General features: G+C 46.4%; 1 protein-coding gene across 1 annotated transcript in view; it reads left to right on the top strand.

The window, feature by feature from the left end:
- The window catches only part of LOC104406789 (voltage-dependent N-type calcium channel subunit alpha-1B-like), a gene marked incomplete at its 5' end in the record, with an annotated part of 286,797 nt that overhangs the window by 113,077 nt on the left and 150,857 nt on the right, over positions 1 to 22,863 (top strand). The window contains 1 exon segment of the mRNA XM_010015879.1: positions 17,337 to 17,440. Coding sequence (XP_010014181.1) covers positions 17,337 to 17,440 — 104 coding nt within the window.

Below are 22,863 nucleotides of genomic sequence, written 5' to 3'. Positions count from 1 at the left end.
ACCAAGCTCTTGAAGAAAAGCACAGAACAGAGCAGCCAAACTATTAACTTGAGCACAAAATCATGCTGGAAAATCTGGGTAGAGCCTCCTCATGTATGAAACCCATCCCAACAGACAGAGTCTGCACGTGACCTGTGCATCACGCATGTCCCATTTCTACCTCTTCTGAAGTCTTGAATGGGTTGATGCATAGACCTTCTTCCAGCTGATTATAGAATTGTGGATTTCTATTTTTCTGCTGATTTTAAGCCTGTTTCATCCCATTATGTTGTTACAGCATGAGTTCTGCTTGAATAGCAAGGAGATTTAGTACTAAGTAGAAAAACGAGTCTTTTGGTGGTCAAAGCTAGAGCTCCATGCTCAAACCATCCTGAGCTTCTTGCTCTTAAGAAGGTGGACTTGATTTCTCATCTTTTATTTCCCTAGAGGGAAGTCTCACACCAGGTTTTGGAGTATTAGCTCCTAATGATACCTTGTCAGATATATATAATATAGTGGTATAATCAGTTGGTGTGTACATCAACAGACCTGAGGTTCAGCTGAAAAATTCCTTGGATATCCCTGAAGAAGCAGCCCAAGTTTCCCTGCCTGGCTGAACTGCTCTGCTGGCCCCTGTGAAAGGACAGCACATGGTAAATGGAGGAATCTGTACAACTGACAGATCCTGTGTGGAGTGATGAGCTGTCAGTACAACAGTCTTAAATCAGTCTAAATTCTGCCTTGGCTAATATCCATGTATTCATGCTTTCCTCCTGGATTTTGGAGGGCCAGACGACCTGCTTGCCAAACGGCTGAACTCCCACATTTTTCAGGCGTGCAGTGCTCCTGCATGGCAGGCTTTCCACGCTTCCTTGTCTGGAAGGTTTTGCAGAAATCCAAAGATGCTTTGATAGAAAATGTGCAGCATGTCTAGGGCTAGAATGGCTTTGAAATATGGAGATGCCAAGATGGGTGCAATGCATGTCTCTGACCATGCTGGGGTCTCCATTTGTCTGGAAACACAGACTGTCTGGCCCTGTGCCCGTATGGGTATTCTCTGTAAGGCTAAAGGGACTGGGACATTTCATCCCTGATTCAGCACATCACCGTGTTCAGAAAAGCTCTTGAGCAGATGTGTAAAGCTGAGAAAGAGTTTAAGTGCCTCACTGAGGCTTCTGCATGTTATTTAATGTCTCAGTAAAGGTATATTCAAAATGACTGTGGGATGGCCACCTCCAGGTTTAATAGGAGACATTTAAGATATACAGCAGGAGAATGACATATATCATCCAAACTTAAAGAGCCCCTTCAGCAGAGCAATTGCTCTCTGAAAAGAAATGAAAATCTCTCCAAACAACAGCTTAATCATGAGTGCTTGCCAAGAAGTGAAAACTCCAGCTGAAGAAATTCACTTGCAGCTTGACAACATGATAACATCGAGGGTACAAGCAGCTCTCTTACATGCCCAACAATTGCTTTGCTCCACAGGATGAAAAAGGCAGCTGCATGCTTTCAGGAGTATGCTTATTCCATGACTGCTACATCTGTGGTTGGAGTGGAAGAGAATAACAGAAAGCTTCTAAGGAAACCAAAAGTGAAGACTTTATTTGTTCTTGGAGTTCCTACAGCAACCCAAAATACCTGTGGCTGAGGTTCTCTGGCAGAAGAAGCTGGTTGTGTGGGAGAAAGCCTTTGCTCTTTCATCTATAGATCACATATCCTGTAGAAAGAACATGGAAGGAGAGGAATGAAGGCAGGCTGCCGTAAGGGGCATAATACTGCATTGGTGTGGTTTTGGGTCTAGACAACTTGGTGATGGGATGAGCAGGATGCTTGGTGTGTGTGGGTGCAAGGCAACTCCGGGGGTGCTGGGCTTAGGGAACTCCACAGATTGGTGCTACCAGGGCTGTCTCCTGTGTTGTGTCAGCAGCAGAGAAGACAGGAAAGAGTCTGCTGGGGTTAGAGGTAATCTGTGGTCAGTCTGTTGGTGTATGTCATGAGGGTTCTGCAACAAGGTGCATGTTGAAGCTGCTTTTTGTCAGAACGTGCTGTTGTTCTCCTTTGCCCACTTTCAGGGTCAGCACTGATGACTTTCCTTCTTTTTATAGAGTCAATGAATGGTTTGTGTTGGAAGGGACCTCTTAAAGATCTTCTAGTCCAATCCCCTGCAGTGGCCAGGGACACCTTCCACTAGACCAGGTTGCTCCAAGCCCCATCCAGCCTGACCTTGAACACTTAATAAACTTTGATTTTACATCTTTTGTGTATACCACTTGAGACTTTGGCCAATGCCAACTTCATGAAGTTCAAAAAGGCCAAGTGCAAGGTCCTGCACCTGGGCCAGGGCAATCCCAGACACAGCTACAGGTTGGGTGAAGTGATCCAGAGCAGCTTGAGAAGAAGGACCTGGGGGGTGTTGGGTGACGAGAAGCTCCCCATGACCCGGCTTCAGTGTGCGCTTGAGCCCAGAACCCTCGGTGTGCTGGGTGCACCCCCAGCGCGTGAGCAGCAGGTCGAGGGAGGGGATTCAGGGGGGGTTGGAACTAGATGATTTCAAGGTCCTTTTCAACCCAAACCGTTCGATGTCTCTACAAAAAATGTGAGTAGTTCCCATTGTTTTTATCAGATGATTCCTAAACAGTGCAGGAGTAATTTGAAGCATTTGCTACTGTGTTTTAATAACAGTTAAGTCACCTGCTGATCAACACAGGGGAAGAAGCTGAATGTATTTGCTTATTTTAGGGTTAGTTTGTTTATTAGCATGGCCTGAGTCAAAACCTTATGTTGTTTTTCATTGGACACTTTGAACACACAGTGCAGCTCTGAGCCAGTCTCAGCTTTGTGCAGACATGATGAATTTACACTGTAGTAAATATTTTCACACTTAAATTTGGAATTTCACAGACAGTTTTCATTCAGATTTGGAACAATTTGGCAGGGCTTGTGGTTATGAGTTCTTTTTTTCTCTTTTTTTCCTGCAGCAAACTGTCCTTTTCTATTTAAAATGTCTTTCTAAAACCTTGTGAAGCATCTTTAGATGGAGCTGAGAGGATCATGACCAACTGGTTTTGGTTTAGTTTTTTTTTTGGTTTTTTGCTTGAAACAGGAAAACTGTGGTGATAAAATAGCTTTGGACTCCTGTTCTGAGAAGTAGGGTTTGCACTGACAAAGGGCTATTCCCAGCTCTAGGGCCCCAACACAAGAAGGATGTGGAGCTGTGGGAGCCAGGCCAGAAGAGGCTACAGAGATGCTGCAAGGGCTAGAGCAGCTCTGCTCTGGAGCCAGGCTGAGAGAGCTGGGCTGGGTCAACTGGAGAAGAGAAGGCTCCTGAAGGGGACACCTTAGAGCAGCTCCAGTGCCTAAAGGGGCTCCAGGAAACCTGGAGAGGGGCTTGGGACAAGGGATGTAGGGACAGGACAAGGGGAATGGCTTTAACCTGCCAGAGGGGAGATTGAGATGAGCTCTGAGGCAGAAGCTCTCCCCTGTGAGGGTGCTGAGGTGCTGACACAGGGTGCCCAGAGAAGCTGTGGCTGCCCCATCCCTGGCAGTGTTCAAGGCCAGGGTGGACACAGGGGCTTGGAGCAACCTGCTCTAGTGGAAGGGGTCCCTGACTGTGGCAGGATGTTGGAACTAGAGGAGCTTTAAGGTCCCCTCCAGCCCAAACCAGTCTGGGATTCTATGAGAGGACTGTTGGACTTAGAGGTTTGCCATGCTCTAAAGCTTGCATGACTAAGGTCTCAGCTCTAGCTAGTTCTGCGAGCTGTAGATGTATTTACAAGGATGTTTTCTGCTTATAATTAACTAGAGGAGAAGCTGTACTGCTGGAGGCAGTCTTATTAGAAGACAAAATGAGAAGGTGGCCAAATCTAAATAGATAGACACTCAATTCCAACCCTCTGCTGAAGCATGCATGCATGTAATAGCCTCTTGTTATAATTTTATACAATGGAATCAAGACTTCATTTCATTGGAATAGTTTTCTGCTGTTGAAAATTTCTTAGGAAGCTGTTGCCAGCAATGCTTAGAGGGAAAACCAGGAAGAATCTAGATCTGTATTTAAGATGAGGAAGCCTATGGATTATTCTTAGCACTGTCATTATCTACAACGATTTAGGGCATTGACCCACAATTTCCTACGTTGCAAGTCGGGAAATGATTGACTATTGGGTTGCTTCAGTGGTCTGGGAATTGGTCCATGTGACTAGTTCTGTCTTGGTGACTGTGGCAGCAGGCCACAGGTTTATTCTGCATCTACTTGTTAGACCAACAAAACCTGACTTTTGGTCTGAATGCACCCATATCTGAATATCACATGCATCCATGAACAACCAAACCGAATAGAGCTCTAAATACATGAGTCTGTGTGTATATATGTATAAGTGTGTGTATTTCTCCCTCCTTATGACTTGAGGAGTGCACTTGGGAATAGCTTTGGCTCTTCAATGAAAGATAGCAGATACCTGAAGCCTTGTTGGTTGGCTTTGCAGTGGAAGAAAAGACATCAAGGGAGCACTGAATTTATTCTAAGTGTAACTTGATTTACACACGAGTCTTCTCAAGCAATGAATGACACATAAATCACTTTTGCCTTCCAAGAATTTCAAACTTAGAAGCAGTGCCTGTTTTCCAAGGAGCAACTCTCCCTCAAACCCTGCACAACCCAACCCCAGCCTCTGTGCTAACCTTGCTTGGGGACCTGACAGTGCTCTCTCCCCCTTCTTGAACAACAGAACTCAGTGGTGTGTTCAGAGAAGAGAAACCTGAAGATAACTATGTGAAGCACCTGTGGTGCTGGTTTGAATCATATTGTATCTTGGAATTTTGCTGGAAGAATTGGCTGCCCCCTCACTTCTCAGTTTAGGTGAGATGTTTAGTTTCTCCTCGTATTTAGGTGAAACTATGTGAATTATGTGGTTTTTCTAGCTATCTGGCTTTCAGATTTGTGATGAATATTGAATGCAGATAGGGTAGGTTTGCCCTTTGTTAAACATTGTCGTTGAGGACATTTCGATAAATGGGTCTGGCTTGATGTGGATGCCCCCATGGCACTGTTGGGCTGAGCACTGAGGTCATCAGCAAGGCAGTGCCTTGGTCTGCTGTCACAGTTAAAAATTTCAGCTAAAGACTCAAACGTTTTGGGGTTGCTCAAAGGTTCTGGGGTTGTTTAGTCTAGAGAAGAGAAGGCTCGGGGGGACGTTATCGCTCTCTCCAACTGCCTGACAGGAGGATGGAGCCAGGAGGGGGCTGGTCTCTGCTCCCGAGGAACAAGGGATGGGACAAGAGGAAACGTCCTCAGGCTGCACCAGGGCAGGTTTAGATGGAGCTGAGGAACAATTCCTTGCCCAGAGGGTGCTCAGGCATTGGAACAGGCTGCCCAGGGCAGGGCTGGAGTCACCGTCCCTGCAAGTGTTCACAGCCCGTGTAGCCGAGGCCTCAGTGCCAGAGGTTAGTGGTGGCCTTGGCACTGCTGGGATAAAGGTTGGACTTGATCTTGAAGGACTTTTCTAACCTGGTTGATTCTATGGTTCCATGATTTGGGTGCCTTTGGTTACAGCTTTGGTCTTTCTGGGCTCTGCTCACCATTGTGTCATTAACTTGCTGCGTGACCTTGGAGAAGGTGCTCATATATGTGAAACGCCTGTTCCAGACAGCTTCAGTGCTGCACCTGCCCCATGGGGTAAGCAGGGTGTCCGGCTGGGGTGGTGCTTTCTCCTGGGTACCTCCACCATTGGTCTGAGCTTCCTTACAGTGAACATACATTACCTGTTTCCAATAGGAATTGTCTAGACCAAGTTTACACTCATAATTAAACTCTACACCTCTTTAAAAATAAAAGAAAGAGATGACAAAAATAAAGCTTAAGAAGATGGGTAGAGTCCCTTGGCCAGCCTGTGATTTTTGACAGTGAAAGAGCTTTCACAGTGCTAGGCAGGCTCATGAATAAAGTAGCTGAGTGAGTCCACAGTAGCTGGGGAAAGAATGAATTTTTTATTAAGAAATCTGTTAGCATATTTATGTATTGATTTATTGGTGCCATAAGCCTTTGCATCAAGGCAGAAAACATCAGTGGTTTTGCTGTTTTCCATCTCTGCAGCTCTGTAAAGCTGGAAAAAGGGGGAAAGGGATGGATTTGCTTTTATTTAAACTTGGCTGAATTAGCATTATTATTGCATGAAACAACTAGCTAAAACATGTTCATATAGGGCTAGAAGTATTGTAGCAAATTAAAATGCTGCTAGCTCCTAGGATTATACCGAGTGTCTTCTGGTATTTGGGTTGATTTTATGCATTTAAATGTTTTCCTCTGAAAGCCTGGCTTCTGGATTTATGTGCTCAAGAGAATTACACCTCCCTTCCTCTCTTATTTGGGAGTTTCTTACTCTTGTCATTGGAAAGAAAAGCTGGGGACTGTAGAGATAGAACAAAATGTAACAGGTTCAAACTTAAACAGTGGAAGTTCAGGTTAGGACCTGACTTACTGTGAGGGTGCTGAGGTGCTGGCACATGTTGCCCGGAGAAGTGGTAAATGCTCCATCCCTGGCAGGGCTCAAGGCCAGGCTGGACAGAGCTGTCGGTGACTTGGTCTAGTGTGAGGTGTCCCTGCTTACGGCAGAGGGGTTGGAGCTGGATGATCATAAAGGTCCTTTCCAACACAAACCATTCTGTGATTGTATGAAAATGTGAATCCTGAAGTATTAAACCCCAAAGGGCTAATTATGTAGGTTTATGCATTTTGTTTCCTTTTATATGTATTTAATTTTTAAGCAATAATCTCTTCTGCTTGAGATTTCCACTTGGATTTTCTGCCCCACAGGAAATGGTGGGAGCTTTGCCCTCTTGTTTCATGTTGTGAAGATCTCTGTTGAGCTCTTCCCCTCTCTGTTTTTACTGTCCAGTATGTGAACTGATTTCTCTTCCTAGAACAGAGAGCGCACATTAATTCTGGTTTGTGATGAGGATGGACGAGCTTTATCTTATGTTTAGGGTACCTGTGTGTCTGCTGGGGAAGGATAAGGCATGTGCATCACACTTGCTGCCTGAGTGTTGTGTGTTTGAGTTTCAAATGTGCTTTGGCTGTTGTTTTGGGAACCCTGGGTGTCTGGGCATCCCCACAGGGTGCAAGAATGAGCAGGCAGAGAGGGATAGCTCTGGGGCTGGATAGAAGCAGCATGGCCATGTCAGGGCAGAGGATAGCCAGCCCTGTGGAAGAGCAGCAAGATCTGCATTATCATCTCCGCAGAGCACTGCCTCAGTCTGGAGAATCGTGGTTTCTCTGGCAGGACATAGAATCATAGAATCATAGAATAGTTAGGGTTGGAAAGGACCTTAAGATCATCTAGTTCCAACACCCCTGCCATGAGCAGGGACACCACACACTAAACTGTGTTGCCCAAGGCTCTGTCCAGCCTGGCCTTGAACACCTCCAGGGTTGGAGCATTCACAACTTCCTTGGGCAACCTATTCCAGAGCCTCACCACCCTCACTGTGAAGAACTTCTTCCTTATATCTAACCTGAAGTTCCCCTGTTTAAGTTTAAAGCCATTACCCCTTGTCCTACCACTAGAGTCCCTAATGAAGAGACCTTCCCCAGCATCCTTGTAGGCCCCCTTCAGATATTGGAAGGCTGACATGAGGTCTCCACGCAGTCTACATGGAGCAGGACTCCTCCGAGCTGTGTGGCTGCCTGGTGTGATGGGCATCGCTGCCTGGTGTGAAGGGCTGGGCAGGCAGGACTGCCACAGCACTTCCTCTGTAGGGATGTTTAGAGGTGGAAATAAAACACCTTTCCCAATTATTGTGGCTGGTGTGATGTTAAAACCAGTGACAGTAAGACAGTGTGTTCTCAGAATATAAATTAATAAACGAATGCAAATTAAGTTATACTTTCAGGGTGATTTTCTGAAGTCAAACTAATCCCTCTTGCCTTCTGCTCGGGTATGAGCTGCTGTTGCATTGGATGCTGCTGCCTTTTGTGTTCTCCTGCTCTGGACAGGCTTTTATGCAGCTTCCAACAGCACCACCACCAAAAGGTGCTTTATTGTTAACATCCCAAGCTTGTTCGGATTTTGCTGGGCTTTTGCTCCAAGGGCCTAAAAGTTAATAGTGTCTCACCCCTCACCCATAGCTGATGCTGCCAGTGCTTGTAGAGTCTGCAGTAGAGGCTGGATGTGTGTGATCACAGATCGGTTTGGTTTGCAGGATATGAAACACTCTGGATTTGATTTTGATCCTGATAGTGAACAGCTCTGTGTTCTGCTCCTCTGAACTGCAAGTGGCTGTGGGGCTGGATGCAAATGACCTCCCTTTGGGGGCAGAAGGATTATCTTCATTTCAAAGCATCATTGATTTTCATGTCAGGAGACTTGGATTTTCAGATATTTTTCATCTGATGCCAACTTGGGAACCAGGAGTTATGGGTGGATCTGAGGAGTAACTGGGGGACTTGAACAAGGTGGATTGTTGCTACAGCAATGAAGTGGACCAACCTCTATTCTGGAGGCAAAAAGGAAAAGTATAATAACTCAAAGTCCTTCTATAAAGAGAGAGGATCTTACCAGGAACACTGATTTGAGTGTAAATGTGCCAGGAGTTTATAGTGACCAGAGAGTTCAGTTTGAGCAGGTGTAAACCTGGGACTTGGTTGTGTTTGGCCAAGGTTCGACATGAAGAGTGCAGAGGTCAGCGGGCTCTCTGGATGCTTTTGTTACAGCTACTGGCCTCAAGACAACAGGTAACCATCCCAAAGGCCCCCCAGAAAACACATCCTTTGCTATGAAATATCTCCTAGAATATAAACCCCACTTGAGACCTACCCTAAAGGCACAGAAAGCACAGTTACAATGCTGCAGGAGAAGACTAGGACACCTTTCAGTCTTGAGCTGTTAGCTGAACTTCAGGGCTTTCTGAGGTCCTGTCCATCCCAGAGCAGCAGGTGGAAGGCTCTAGCTGAGGAGTTTTTCTCAAAGCACACATGAGCAGGTATAACCACAAGGGTTGAAGCCTGACTCTCAATTTCCCTGCAGCTTGCTTGGGCTGGAGCTCTTCCATTTTAATTCACTCCCTCTTCAATTCACCCTTTAGACATAAGGCAGAAGTTCTTCCCTGTGAGGGTGCTGAGGCGCTGGCACAGGGTGCCCAGAGAAGCTGTGGCTGCCCCATCCCTGGCAGTGTTCAAGGCCAGGTTGGACACAGGGGCTTGGAGCAACCTGCTCTAGTGGAAGGTGCCCCTGCCCATGGCACGGGTTGGAACTGGAGGAGCTTTAAGGCCCCTTCCAACACAAACCAGTCTGATTCAATGATTCTCTCCATACAACCTGTTCTAATAACCTGAACCCACTGATCCCAGATGGAGGGATGCTCATGGGCGGTATCTGAACCCAAATCAAACCCGGTTTCGATGTACATAACGTGCAAGAGTGTGATTTGGGCTGACCACTGATTTAATTAAGCAGCCCATTTTTGCTTTATCCTTCACACAGATGAGCACACCAGGCAGGTGCTCTGTCATCTCCATCCTGTGGGGGGTACAACCCCTGAGCATCAACTGGAAAATGCACCTCTCTGCCAATTTGATTTGGTTCAGAAGGGTCAATCGCCAGTACTCCCCTATCGCCGGCTGCCTTATCCCTGCAGAGCTGAACAACAGATGCTTTCTGCAAATGGACTGTAACATCTGAAAGTCAATAACCAAAGTTATTGGACTGACTTTGTGCCAAGTTTGTATTTGAACTGAAACTGGGGGGAAAAAATAAAAGGCTTTTTTTTTTTTCTTTCAGATTCTGGTGTTTTGTGTAAGTCAGCACAATGGGTCAGGACTTGAGAGACGGGACTTCTCTTGCGGGTCTGCTGGGAAATGTGGAAGTAACTCTCCTTTCACCTGGCTGTGATCCAGTTTAAGCTTCTGTAAAGCTGGGGATAGCAACAGAGACCTCCACAGCGCACGGCTTGGTGGTGTTTCTGGGTGAAAACAGCTATAGGAAACTTAAAAGATAAAAATTTATTAGGGGTTTTTGTTTTTTTTTTTTCATTCTTCTGTTTTCAGTTGGTCCAAAGAGGTGTAGGGTTAAAAGTAGGAAAAAAAAGGAAAAAACTGAATATTTTCGAAAAGTAATAATTTTTGAAACCTTTTGGTAACTGAATAGAGAAAAAATATTTCACAGGTCTATTGAATGAGATGTTCAGGTATGACTTTCTCAGGGAGGTGAGAAAGATGCTGTACTCGGCTCTTACCTCGATGTTATGGATGGGAGACTGAGGCCCCTCATTATCTCCTAGACCCCTGGACTTATTTCTGAAGGTTTCACTGTTTTAAGAAGTAATCCCTCTGGTTACCTTTTGTGGTCTTCTTTGTTTAAAATGAAACCTGAAATATAACAAAGCTGTTCAATGTCCTGCTGGATTTTAGATTTGAGATTACCTTTTTAAGGGGAAGCCGAGACAATACATTGGGTCACGCTCCACCACGGTGGATTTTGGAGTGGAGGTTATTTTCTCCAGGGTTTTCAGCAGAATGGGGTCCAGATTTTCTAGCAGGGATTTTGCTTACAAATACCATGCAAATAATGAGTATTTCTTAACTAGAATGGGCAAAGCCTATGCTTGACCACAGCTATGGATTCAGGGACATTAGATGTGAGTCGGATTTGGACTTGAAGCTGTTAAGTTCATATGCAGCTGCTATACCTCATTCTCCATCTGTGAAAGCACTTTGTGCTTCCCAGAAGCGAAGATCAACCCTTTGGGATACAATGGTAATGTGGACTGTGTAGCATCCCAGAAAAGTGACTGGTTTAAATGTCATTTGAGTCTGTGATTATTTTGTGACTAGTTAGGTCATCATTGATTCAATAATTGAACTTGAAATGGCTTTTCTCAGCAAATTTTCGGTTTTGCCTTTACACCTTCTGGTGCAAGGTCTGTCTGTCTCTGATGAAGAGCTCAGTGGGAGCAGAGTTGTGTCCCATCCCTGGCAGTGTTCAAGGCCAGGATGGATGGACCTTGGAGCAACCTGCTCTAGTGGAAGGTGGGGTTAGAACCAGAGGAGCTTTAAAGTCCCTTCCAACACAAACCATTCTGTGGTTCTACGGAGTTAGTGCCAAGAGAAAATGTGCTGGGTAAGGCTCCATGTGCTCATTGTACATGCTTTTATTATTTTTGGTTTTGTTCTTATTAATTTCTATGCTCACCTAATCCTAAGAATAGGAACGGACAGAAATAAATCAAACAGAAATAGTGTTGCTGATTAACAGGAGTAGTGAGAAGCAAATAGTGAAAAATCAGATGAAGGGTAAATAGAGTTCAGCTCTCCAAGACAGCTGAGAGTTTTCCTCAATGCAAAAGCACTTATCTAAAGGAATATTACACCTTAATTGCCCCAAATAAGTGAGGCCCTGCCATTGATTAGATTAAAGTGAGTAAACTCTAGGTGTACTACACATTTTGATTAAAAACATAGTAAAGAGCTAATGGGCTGTGGTGGTTCAGCTTTGGCTGTATCTGTCAAATTATATCGCTGCTTTATTGAACCCCACTCTGGAAACATTTCCAAAGGATTATGTGTTAGCCCATTAATTGCTTGTTTTTCACAGTGATGGACAATGTGCTGAGCAAAGTGGTGGCAGAATTTCTTCCTTGGAGATCTGGGGCAATCGCCTCAGGGTTGCTACTCCTGTCAAAAGTAGCTGACAGAAGAATGTGAGCAGCAGAATGGCTCCTTTTTCAGAGGCAAAGAGTTTGTTTGTTCCTCTACTTGTAAAAAAAGTGGAGTAACACTAAATGGGTTTCTAACAGCTGGAGAGCCCAAAGCAGCATCTTTGCACAGCCAGGGAAGCCTAGCTGGAGATCTGCTGGTGGGACCAGCCTAGATCTTGTTCTGGGATTTGTTACTCAGGTTGGTGCTGGTGCTTGGTAGGATGGTCTGTAGATGCTGCCCTGAAGGTCTCAACAGAAGAACACCTATAAAGACATTTTGGCTGGCTTTAAGCACTGGCAGAGGAGCTCTGGTGAAGGCTGCTGCACAGCTACTCTCTTTGAGAGGTGGATGTCACCCACAGCAGTAGCTTAAGGGAATTCAACCCTGAGCCATGAGGCTTGAGGTGTGCTACCTTAGCTCCAGCTGTGAGCAGGAGGGAGTTTGCATTGTGCTGGCTGCACCCATAGAGGAGTGGGTAGGAAGAGGATCTGGCATGGTGGGTTAGTCCCCCTTGCACCGGCAGCTGGCCTGCACTGACATCCTACCCTGTGCAAGCCAAAGTCATCAGGAAGTCTGTATAATCATAGTAATGATATATTCACCATAAAGTCCATGTGTTCACATGTGGGTCTGTGGTGATAGAGCTGATCTGGTGTAGCCTTGTGTGTAGACACCGCTGAGCGCTCTCTTCCTCCCGGTACAGGAATAAAGGGACTGCAAGTTGAGAGAGTGATGATTTTTGAGAAGGGAAAAGATAATGATGGTGTTTTTATCAGAAACCAAGCAAACTTTTCCTATGGCAAAGGTCTTTGTTGTTGCCCAAGAGGATTTAATCATGTTCAGCAGTGCTTTATAGGCAATTTGAAGCAGTTATTTAAACATGTGATGTCACTGCCTGGCTTGTTTGGCCCTTGGCGTGTGCTGAAGGGGTTTGCAGGCATTGCAGAGAGCTTGCAGGTCTTCTGTGTGCTCCAGCTACAAGAAGCTGTCATCTTTGGATTGCAGATCCACCAGGTCTCAGCTTCACCACTGGGGCATGGCCTTAGTATGGCAGTTTGCTGGCCATTGCTCAGTGGCACACATGCCTGTGTGCGTGGTAGGTTGTATTGCAGAAGCTGGAGGAGGGTGGAAGGTCATGGGCACCTGAGCTGTCTGCTTAGGGAAAAGAGGGGAGCAGGATTTTGGGGATTATTCTGTGTTTGACTTGCTCTGATTTGCAGCCTGGAAATCCCCTGAAACCTGATTTGCCACGCATGGACCAGAGGCAGTCACTAGCCTGTGTAAACCAAATCCCACTTGGTTGTTATTTTGGGATTCCAGAACCAGGAGCTCACCACTGATGCAAACCATCATCAAGAAAGAAGCTGCCCAGGCTTCCCTTCCTGGGGGGCTGCTGGGGCTTCTTCTGCAGGGGCTGTCATAGTTAACCCAGTGTCTCCCCACTGCTGATGGAAGCCTCCCTGGCAAGGAAGTGCTATGGAGTATTCCCCTACCAAACCGGCTCCTGGTCCTTTGATCAGCCCCGTTTGAAGTCAGCAGTGTGTGGGATTTGGCTGTGAGGCTCCCTGGTGATGTCCAATATTGGGAACACCAAGCTAGAAGTAGGCAGGGTCCTGGGAGAGCCGGTGTGGTGCTGCTGGGATGGGGATGAGCTGGGAGAAGGATGCTGGAGCAGGGAGGTCTTCACTAACCACTTAATGGTTGAGGGGATAGGGTGGCTGGAGCAGAGCTGCAAGAGGCTCCAGCAACAGAGAAACTCATTTTGGGGCAGTCAGGCACAAGGGCTCTGCCTCCCCCCAAGCCTCGGGAACATGGGCCATGGCCAGGGAAGACGAAAGGTAATATAAAGGCATTTCTGGTCTCTGCAGCACATTGCAAGCAGCAGTAGGCTGCTTTCAAGTCAATTGTTTCAAAACATATCTTTAGATGAATCAATAATTTGAAGCAGCTGCCATCTTGTTAATATAATGAAGCAGTGGCCTAAGAGCTCCCTCTGTCCGAGAGACTGAACTGAGAATTAATACTGGCCTTTCTTTGGTGTTGGACAAGTCACAAAAGGTTTGGTTGTGGAAAGTATCTTGTGCTTTGCTGGAGTACACTCCATTCTCTTGGGCTGTATTGGGAGCTCAGGGCATTAATCTCCCTGTGTGACAGGAGCCTTTTAGCTTCCACATTTGTTGTAGATGATAGAGTTCACTTCCCTGTCTTTGTGTCTGCAGAGGAGGCTGTGCTGTCACTGCTTGGGGATGCTGGCAGTGTGTTCGCTGCTGCATGAAGGTGCTTAAAGGCAACTGTGCAGAGTGTCAGTGTGTAAAGGTTTGTCCTTTGGCATTCAGCTGTGAGCTGGGTGCTCCTGCTGAGCAGAGGTATCCAGGCATCCAGGGTGGACGATGAAGCAGAGTCACATGGAAAAGGCTGGAACAACATTGTTGGCAATCTAGGCTTTTAGCAAAAAACCACCCCCAAAACCAAAATCATAGACTGGTTTGGGTTAGAAGGGACCCCTCAAGAAAGGAAAGGGAGGCCCCAGCTGTGAATAAGCACGGTGGGTGCATCTTGGCACAAGTGCCGAGTCAGGGGCGGAAGCAGCTTGGAGCTGAGCAAAGGTGAGGCAGAGGGAGCCGTGGCTCCTGGGCTTGCTGGGAAGAGCACTTTTGGGGCTGGATGGTTCATAAGGGCTTTAGGTGCCTGAGGTACTGTACTGATCTCTGGGTCTCCACTGCGACCCCAAATACATCCCTTAGACTTCCCATGCCTCAGTTTCTCTCTGTGCACACCTTGCGTGGGGGAGTCTTGTGCTGCCACGTTCAAGGGACATGAGCTGTTGGAAGCCGGTGGCTGAGGCACTCCTGGAGCAAGGCTTCAGTTCCATGTGGGCTCTATTTGTTCAGGGGGTGCTTCTGAATAGCCCTGTGGCTATTACTGACCAGTGGCTTCGTCAGCTCCTGGGCAGTGAGGGAGCTCTCTCATAAACCCTTACTGTATCCGGGTGGAATTCTGGCACATCAGGACAAGTGCTTCATTTCTCCTTCTTTCCTGTGCTTAGGATCAAGTTGCATTGACATTCAGCCAGGCATTACAGCAGTGTGACACGCTGTACATAGACATCGAGTTGATCTCTTGGCTCATCCTGCTTAACAAGCAAGCCTGGAGCCAGACCATGGTCTAAGCCCCAGTGGCGCTGTGGGCAGAGGGCTCTGCTCAGCACAGCCAGAGGTGCCTGTGGGAATCCAGACTTTCCCTGGAGGAGAGGAGTTCAGTTTCCCTGGCAGCGAACGGGTTTGATTTATTAAAGCATCTCGCCATGGCAGAGCCTGTGCCATAAACTGTGATGGGGTTTGAGCACGCTTGGGAACACTCGGAAAGATGCTGCACATCCGGGAAGGCTCTGCTTTATCAGGAGAGCTTTTCTGTCAACCCTGTTGCCTGGTGTTTTGCCCTCTGGTTTGTCCTGGATCCCTGTGTGTGAGGCAGAGCAAACAGAGCGAGGCCATTCCTTGCCCTGAGCATGAAATAGTCTAGCAATTGCTAAGAGGAGGGTGGTTAATTAGTTGTATTTCAGCACATTTAATTTCTAAGGGCTTTGATCGTGGCATGGAATTGTGGAACTGTCGCCAAGTTTGGGCTTCAAATGAATAAATAAACGATAAATGATCATTTGGCAGCAATGAACCCGCTGCACTCTCTTTGCATGTTTATGTGGTTTCCCTTTTCCCATCTGTTGCCTTCCTCCAGCTCTTCTTTGCGGGCTGGTTCTCCAGCCCCCTTTGCCTGGCTGATGGCAGATCAGGATGCACTTGCTCCAAGTGGGGACGTGAGAGTTGTCACCTCTGGCACCAAAATGGGAATTGAAGAACAGCTTCTAAATCTAAAAACATGGCTTTTGCTCTGGTAATCCCGGGAGAGAGGCTGGAGCTGAACCAGGCACTTTTTCCATGCGTTGGACCGAGGACAAGCATCCTTGTTTCCTCTGAATCCGTCCATAGGGGTGTGGTGCAGGAGAACAAGGAAAGGAAATAGCTAAAGGCAGAGAGAGGGGAATTGAAAGACAAAACAGAGAATGCAGAAGTAGCACAGCTTGGGTGGGATGACAGGTATCGCAAAAAGGCATTAAAAAACCATAATGACAGGTTGTGCTGTACAGAGTTTTCCCTGTCTTTCTGCTCCCACTTCCCAGCCTGTTTTCCCTTCAGATTCATTTGTCTGTCGCCTGGTTTTGCCTTTAGCAGAGGTGGTTTGTGATGAGGTTGGTTCCCTGCTCCTCTCAGGTGAGTCACTGATCAACTGACGTAGGTATTTTTTGCTGTTTGGAGCAGTGCCTGTAGTGTGTTTATCTGGAGTGTGTTCCTTGAGGAAGAACTGATGCAGATATGCATAGTATTGAAAGATGTCACAGAAGTTATTGACTTGCATCAGGGCTATAACTGTTATAACCTGTAAGTAATGCTGTGACATCGGTCACCCACATCATGCATTGGTTTTGCTTGTTTATTAGGTGACTTCTGCTCTTTTTGAGGTGGCATCAAGTGCATGCGTGGCTGAAAAGAAGCCCATTTAAAGCACTTCTTTCTGTGAATCCTTCTGCAAGCAAAATTACACTTGCAAATAAGGTTGGAAATAGTGGCCCAAAAGTACTATGGATAATAAGTAAAAGGCACCAACAGCAGTTAGAATTAATGCATTCTTTTGCAAGCTGGTGTCTGAGAGCACTTCTCTGCAGTGTCTGCCAGACTCTATGATGGGGCAGTTAGGTGAGCTCTGTGTTCCTGCTATTCTTTACCCTCTGCAGGAGGAGGAAGGAGGAGGAGAATGTCTTTGGGTCTTGTCTTTTCTTTTTGCTTCCCTTTTCCCCTCCCTTCCGCCCAACAGCAGATTCTCAAATTGCTGCATTCTTCACTCACAAGAGGAGAATTTGCATTTTCCTCAGCACTCAGCTTCAGTAAATGGCAACGTGGCATTTTACATTTCAGCACTTCCTTAAAGAGCTCCCTTGTGGTTGATGAATGCAGAAACTTTGTCATAAACTAAGCCGCCTTTCCCTCCTCTCCATCGAGGCTGCTGCTTACTCAGGGAGCCTCAGACACGGTTTGATGAAAGAAGCCCAAAGTGCTGAGTCAGCAGATGTGGAATTGCGATTGTTCTGAAGATGCCTCCTTTCCTTGCAGACTTCTTGTCTTCTGCTCTGTGTGTGTGCACAGATTCTGGGCATGGAGCCACACTCTGCCTTAATTGCAGCACACATTAATGCAGGGCCATCTTTGTGTCCCTTTGTTGTGGGTCTCAATTCAGATGTGAACATGACACTGATGCACAGCACATGGGAAGGCAGAGTTGAGGTGGGAAGGGAGGAGGTTGGTGTCCAAAGTCTGACCAAAGGTAGGTTGCTTCAAAGCGTGTTTCAGCCCTGCAGTAGGAGCAGCCTGGAGCTGTGGGATTAGAGGAATCTTCTCACTGGAACGGACAACAAATGATGGTGTGGATGGTGGGACAGTCAGCTTGGTTCAGCTGGTGAACATAACAGAACTAACCACACATCAGTGGTGGATAGCCCTCTGGAAATGTGAGGGGAATCTCCCCTGCCCTCTGCCCTGCAGTTTCTATATGGTACTTTGTTTCTGACGTGAATTAATACATGTTTTTCTTTGTCCCTTTTCTTTGATTCCAGACAAATGATGCTGCAGGCAATACCTGGAACTGGCTTTACTTCATCCCTCTCATCATCATTGGCTCTTTCTTCATGCTCAACTTGGTGCTGGGCGTCTTATCAGGGTAAGACACCTAATGACCTGCTTGTCTCTACCTTGAAAGGAAGATGTGTTGGAGTTAGCACTGTGGGATGATGTAGCTGAAAAAGACAAGATGGGGTGATACATCACACTATACATTTCCTACCCTGTACTTTCCTTGCAGTGGGTTATTTTTAGAAGACTGTATAGTCTATACAGATGGGGGATAGGCTGATGAAAAATCATTAATTGAGATGATTCTTCCCTGTGAGGGTGCTGAGGCGCTGGCACAGGGTGCCCAGAGAAGCTGTGGCTGCCCCATCCCTGGCAGTGTTCAAGGCCAGGTTGGACACAGGGGCTTGGAGCAACGTGCTGTAGTGGAAGGTGTCCCTGCCCATGGCAGGGGGTTGGAACTGAATGAGCCTTAAGGTCCCTTCCACCTAAACCATCATAGGATTCTATGATTCTGGATCTAGACCCAAGAGTTAAGCGAGCTCCCTGTCATTATACTGACTTGACCCTGTTTACCCAACGCTTACTCCTGCATCATCTTGAAAGCCCACCAGGATCCCACTGATGCTCATATAAATATTTCAGTGCTGGGGCTGGACGTCAAAGGTTTCATTGTGCGTTTGGTGTAGCTGAGCAGCGTGGAGAAAGGGGAAGCTCACGCAAAAGGCAATGAAAAGATCTCAGGATTTTGTTTTGTTGCTTTGGGTTATTTCTGGTCATGGTGTTTGTTTGTTTGAAATCTCTGGCTGTTTAAGCCGATGTCTGGATTTTGAGGACATGCTGGTCTCTTGATGTTCAAACCTCAGGGGTCAGCCAAGGATTTGATGTTTGTTGCATATGAGTTTTGGGTTTGGGCCATTGTAGAGCTCAGGCTGCCAGGTTTGAAGCCTAGCTGGAATGTCCCCAGCATCTGTGGAAATTTGATCTGGAATTAACAACCTGAATCACCTTAATGGTTTGCAAGCTCTTAGACTTTGCCACCTCGTTGTGCACAGTTTCTTCTTATCCCATCCGTGTGATCAGGATTACATAGATGTATAAAGGTCTAGATTTATTTCTAGCTCTTGGCAGCATGGGAAGAGAGAAATGTGTTAATGCTTCTGAGTGGTAAAAGCCCTTCAGTGCTGCACCTTTGCTTTTTTCTCTTAAGGTGGTACAGAAGGAAAAATGTTTTCCAAAGACCAGATTCTTGCTCAGTTTTATTGTTTTGTTAAGGTTCCTTGTCCTCAAAGCACATGCTGGAGACAGGGGGACAGAAGCAGCAGTATAGTTTTGTTTGAGGACTGGCAGATATGCTTCTACAAGAGCCAGGGCTGAAGGTGGTTCCTCAGGGATTCATATTCCACTGTGGAGTCAGCCACCAAGGGCCAAAATGATACGTGTGATTTAAAGTAAAAATCTAGAAGCCTGCAGGCTCCTCTTCCTTTGTGCTGGATTCAAATGTGTTTGGTGACCAAAAGCTGGAGACCTCTGCCTGGCTCTCTGGAAAGCCTCTTGTTGCTTGGGGCAAAAAAAGGAATATTATATAGAATCATAAAATAGGTTGGAAAGGACCTTAAGATCATCTAGTTCCAACCTAAATGTCTATCTTCTATTAACAGTGCAGCTTTGTGCATTGGGGTTCTCTTTGCTTAGTGGTAAGGATGATGGTGTCTTCTTCACAGAGGGAAGCTTTTAAATTCTATTTGGCATAGTGGTTTGATGTTCTTGGCTGGAACAATTTGGGGGGGAGGCTGAGGAGAATAAGCATTATAGCACAGGCATTGACCACACCGCTCAGCAGGATGCTGGTGGGCTTTATTGAACAATGGAGGGAACTGGGTATGTCTTGAATGAACAGGGGATGAGAAGGCATCAGAGAATGGAAACACCCTCTGAAAGCAGAGATGGTTGTAATTATATTATCTAACCAAAAGGCCCAGAGACCACTGTAGAAAATAAAGAGAAATTTCTGCTGGACGTTATTCTTTGCATGGAGAAAGGGTCATTGGCAAATGACTTCCATAGGGTAGAGTTTCACTCAAGGACAGTATGCCATCCATGTCCTAGTGACAGCGTCAGGTGGTGGCTCCTGTAACTGAGACTCTTGGCAATATCCCACATTCCTGTTTCAATAAAACAAAGTTGATTTAGTGACAGACAGTCACCAGTTTCCTAAGCTTGTGTGTGATCCTCATTACTGTCCTCTTTCACAAAACCCCTGTTGCTCAGGCTGTATTTTATTTTCCAATACTTTGCCATATACATCATAAGCATCAGCAGGTTAAGCTTCAGGATGCCACTGTCTGCACCTTGGAAAACCACATAAAAAGCTTTTACCTAAGCATTTTTCGTTGCTGTTAGTTTTGAGCTATTTCCTCTCACATATTTGTGTTCCTCGGTGGGTTATAAGAAAGCTACAAATTTCTGAAGGACGTATGCAGATGCCATCACAGATTATGGCAGTATGGACAACCTGAAGAGACAACAAGTTGTTGAGCTTCCTACTGACACTAGATTATACACAGTTTTGCCATAACTCTTGGAAAATAGGATTTTCTGGCTTTCTGGAGTTATTTGTGAACCCATGTCCACACTGTGCAGATGAGTGGGCTTAGCTCCTGGGTTTGTCTGAGCAGTCTAAGTGGATTGACCCAAGTCTCATCTGCTAGCAAAATGTGGACACATTTGCATTGCAAATGCTACAAAAGAGATGACTCCTGTTTTAAAACAAAGAGCAAGCAGCCTTTCCCCTCTGCTGATTCTTCTGGAATTATAATGAAAGCAAAGGCAGGGAAGTGATGGGGAGATGTGGAAATCTGGTAGTGTCACTGAAAGTGTGGTATAAAGATAGCCCCTAACCTTGGGCCACAATTGTATGACAGAAACCTCTGAGTACCTGGTTAAAGATGTAATTAAAAGCACGTTGGCTCTGTAATTCAGATTAAATGAGACTCTGCCTGCTGTATAGTGTGTCCTCTTCATATGTGCTGATCAAAGCACTGCAAGTGTTCTTGAAATGGGTTAGTGTTTAAACATCCCCCCATATGGTAAGCTCTGCCTTCTGTTCCCTTCCCCTCACTGATGCAAGCACTAGGGGCCAGCCAGCAGAGCTTGGCTCTGCTTGTGCCACTGAATATCCCGATTTCCCCAATGATCCCAGGACATGGGCTGTGGACATTGCCAACATCTTATTTCTGCTGGTGCAATGGGGATGTTGGGCTTCACTATGTCCTTACAAAAGCAGCATGTTGCAGTGGATGCTGTGCCATACACAGTGCTAAAGGTGGGTCTCTGGCTGGGGAAACTGGTAGCAGCTCCCCATTGCGAAGTTGCACATCACAAGCGAAGAGAGACGATGTTGTTCTCTTGCTCTGAGTAGGATTGAAAATTTTCCTGGAGTACTGCAGAGTCATAGGTACACAACTGAACTGTGACTGAAACAGCTCCTGAAATCCAGAAACTGCCTCTGCTTGTTCATAGACGTGGGGGTCTCCAGCAGGAGCACAGCAGCCTGTTTGCTGTGGAGCGCTAATGCGGTTTGTGCCCCTTGTTGGGGGTTTTCCTCTTTCCTCCTCGCTGTGTATTCCTCCTGCTTTCTGTTTTCCCTCTCTGGTGCTTGATCCCTCTGTGAGCTGAAAAAACCAAACAGCCCTGCAGGATCCAATAGAGCAGAAACCCGCAGATTGTTTTCTTCTGGAGGAGCTTTTATTGAGTAGCATAGCTGATTCAGGTGAAGATGGGACTGTGTAGGGCTAGGAGAGAGAAGCAGGAAGATTTCACTTTGGTAGACATCAAGACATTTGGTAGGCTCATTTGCCTTCTGCATGTGGAGGTCTGCCCACTTGATCAAGATGGGGAGATACAGGATGAGTTCTGCTCATCCATGTGCTGGGAAGCATGTTGGAAGCCCAAGCCTGATACCTCTCCAGTCACAGACACAAAAAAAGGGAAAAGGGAAATGTAAAAATCCAAAAAGGAGCTTAGACACTGGTTGAAGTTCTGTGGCACCATCATCCACCCAAAGGATGAACTGTTTTGTTCAAACTAAAGAGCTGCTTTTGACTTTACATCTGTTATAACTGTCAGAAGCCATTCTAGCCATGCTAACCTTGTTCCGGAAAGCTGGGCCACCTTGGTTCCCAGAAACTGGGGTATCATTTTGTAAGGTTTCCAGTGGAGAATGGAAAAACAGGGAATCAACCACAGGGAATACCACCTTTCTAGAGAAGAAGACATTCTCTGCCTCTGGTGGCACCATGGGAATGTTCTGGCTCCAAGTCATGCCAAGAAGGGTTGACCCCAGGTGTCTTTCCATTTCCCCTAAACACTGGATTGTTTGCTGCTAGGGATGTCATGGGATTTAGCTTCAATTCTGACCAGGAAATGCCCTGCAATGATACTGGTAAACTTTTTATCGAACTCTGCACATGGTTATGCAGTTTACAGTGAAGAAGGAATCACAGAATCACGGACTGGTTTGCTTGGAAGGGACCCTAAAGCTCCTCCAGTTCCAACCCCTGCCACGGGCAGGGACACCTTCCACTAGAGCAGGTTGCTCCAAGCCCCTGTGTCCAACCTGGCCTTGAACACCGCCAGGAATGGGACAGCCACAGCTTCTCTGGGCACCCTGTGCCAGCACCTCAGCACCCCCTCAGGGAAGAGCTTCTGCCTCAGAGCTCATCTCCATCTCCCCTCTGGCAGGTTCAAGCCATTCCCCTTGTCCTGTCCCTACAGGCCCTTATAAAAAGTCCCCTTTCAGATTTCTTGTAGGACCCCTTTAGGTACTGTAAGACTGTTACAGGATTTATTTCAGCTTTTCCAAATGATCTCTTTGGGACCAGGTAACAGAGGTGTTTTGTATCTCTCCAAGGCAGGAAAAGGAGGAGAAACAGAAACACAGATGTTCTCCATTGAACTGTGAAGTCCCCACCAAGGCTTATTCTTTATCTAACTTCGTACTGCTTTCTTGCTGCAGCCCTCTGCCACCTGGGCACCCATCTCCATGTGCACCTTACCTTCCTGGTGTTCCCTGACTCAACAGTAATTTCCAATGCTGTTTTTCTCACTCTGCTGCTGTTCCCCCCCTGCCCTCAACATCCTCTTAGCCCAGGTAGCAGCTTTGTCCCGTGGGCTGGTGGGATTATGGAGTTTTCTACTGCTGGGGTGTTGAGCTGGGTATTAATTTTGCCTGGTAATGAGCTGGATGATTCTGTGCAATACATTCATGATTGTTTTGATGCTTTGGATTACACAATGCAAAGAGGATAAACATTACCAAGGGATGCTGTGAGGAAGATGATTTAACTTATTTCAAGGCTAAGTGCTTTTTGGCACTGCTTCATGCAGTGGTGGGGGTGGTGAGACAGCAGGAGTGCTGGCCAGAGAGGGCAGTGCACTGTGAATGATGCATTTGAATACTGAGTTTGTTTCTCAAGTGTGAAAAATGCTGCTTGTCATGTCCCCAGATATTTA

The sequence above is a fragment of the Nestor notabilis genome, unplaced genomic scaffold, assembly GCF_000696875.1.
Source record: "Nestor notabilis isolate BGI_N333 unplaced genomic scaffold, ASM69687v1 scaffold5096, whole genome shotgun sequence".
NCBI classification, from domain to species: Eukaryota; Metazoa; Chordata; class Aves; order Psittaciformes; family Psittacidae; genus Nestor; species Nestor notabilis.
Note: the sequence above shows the minus strand (reverse complement) of the source record. Positions and strands in the feature narration are given on the sequence as shown.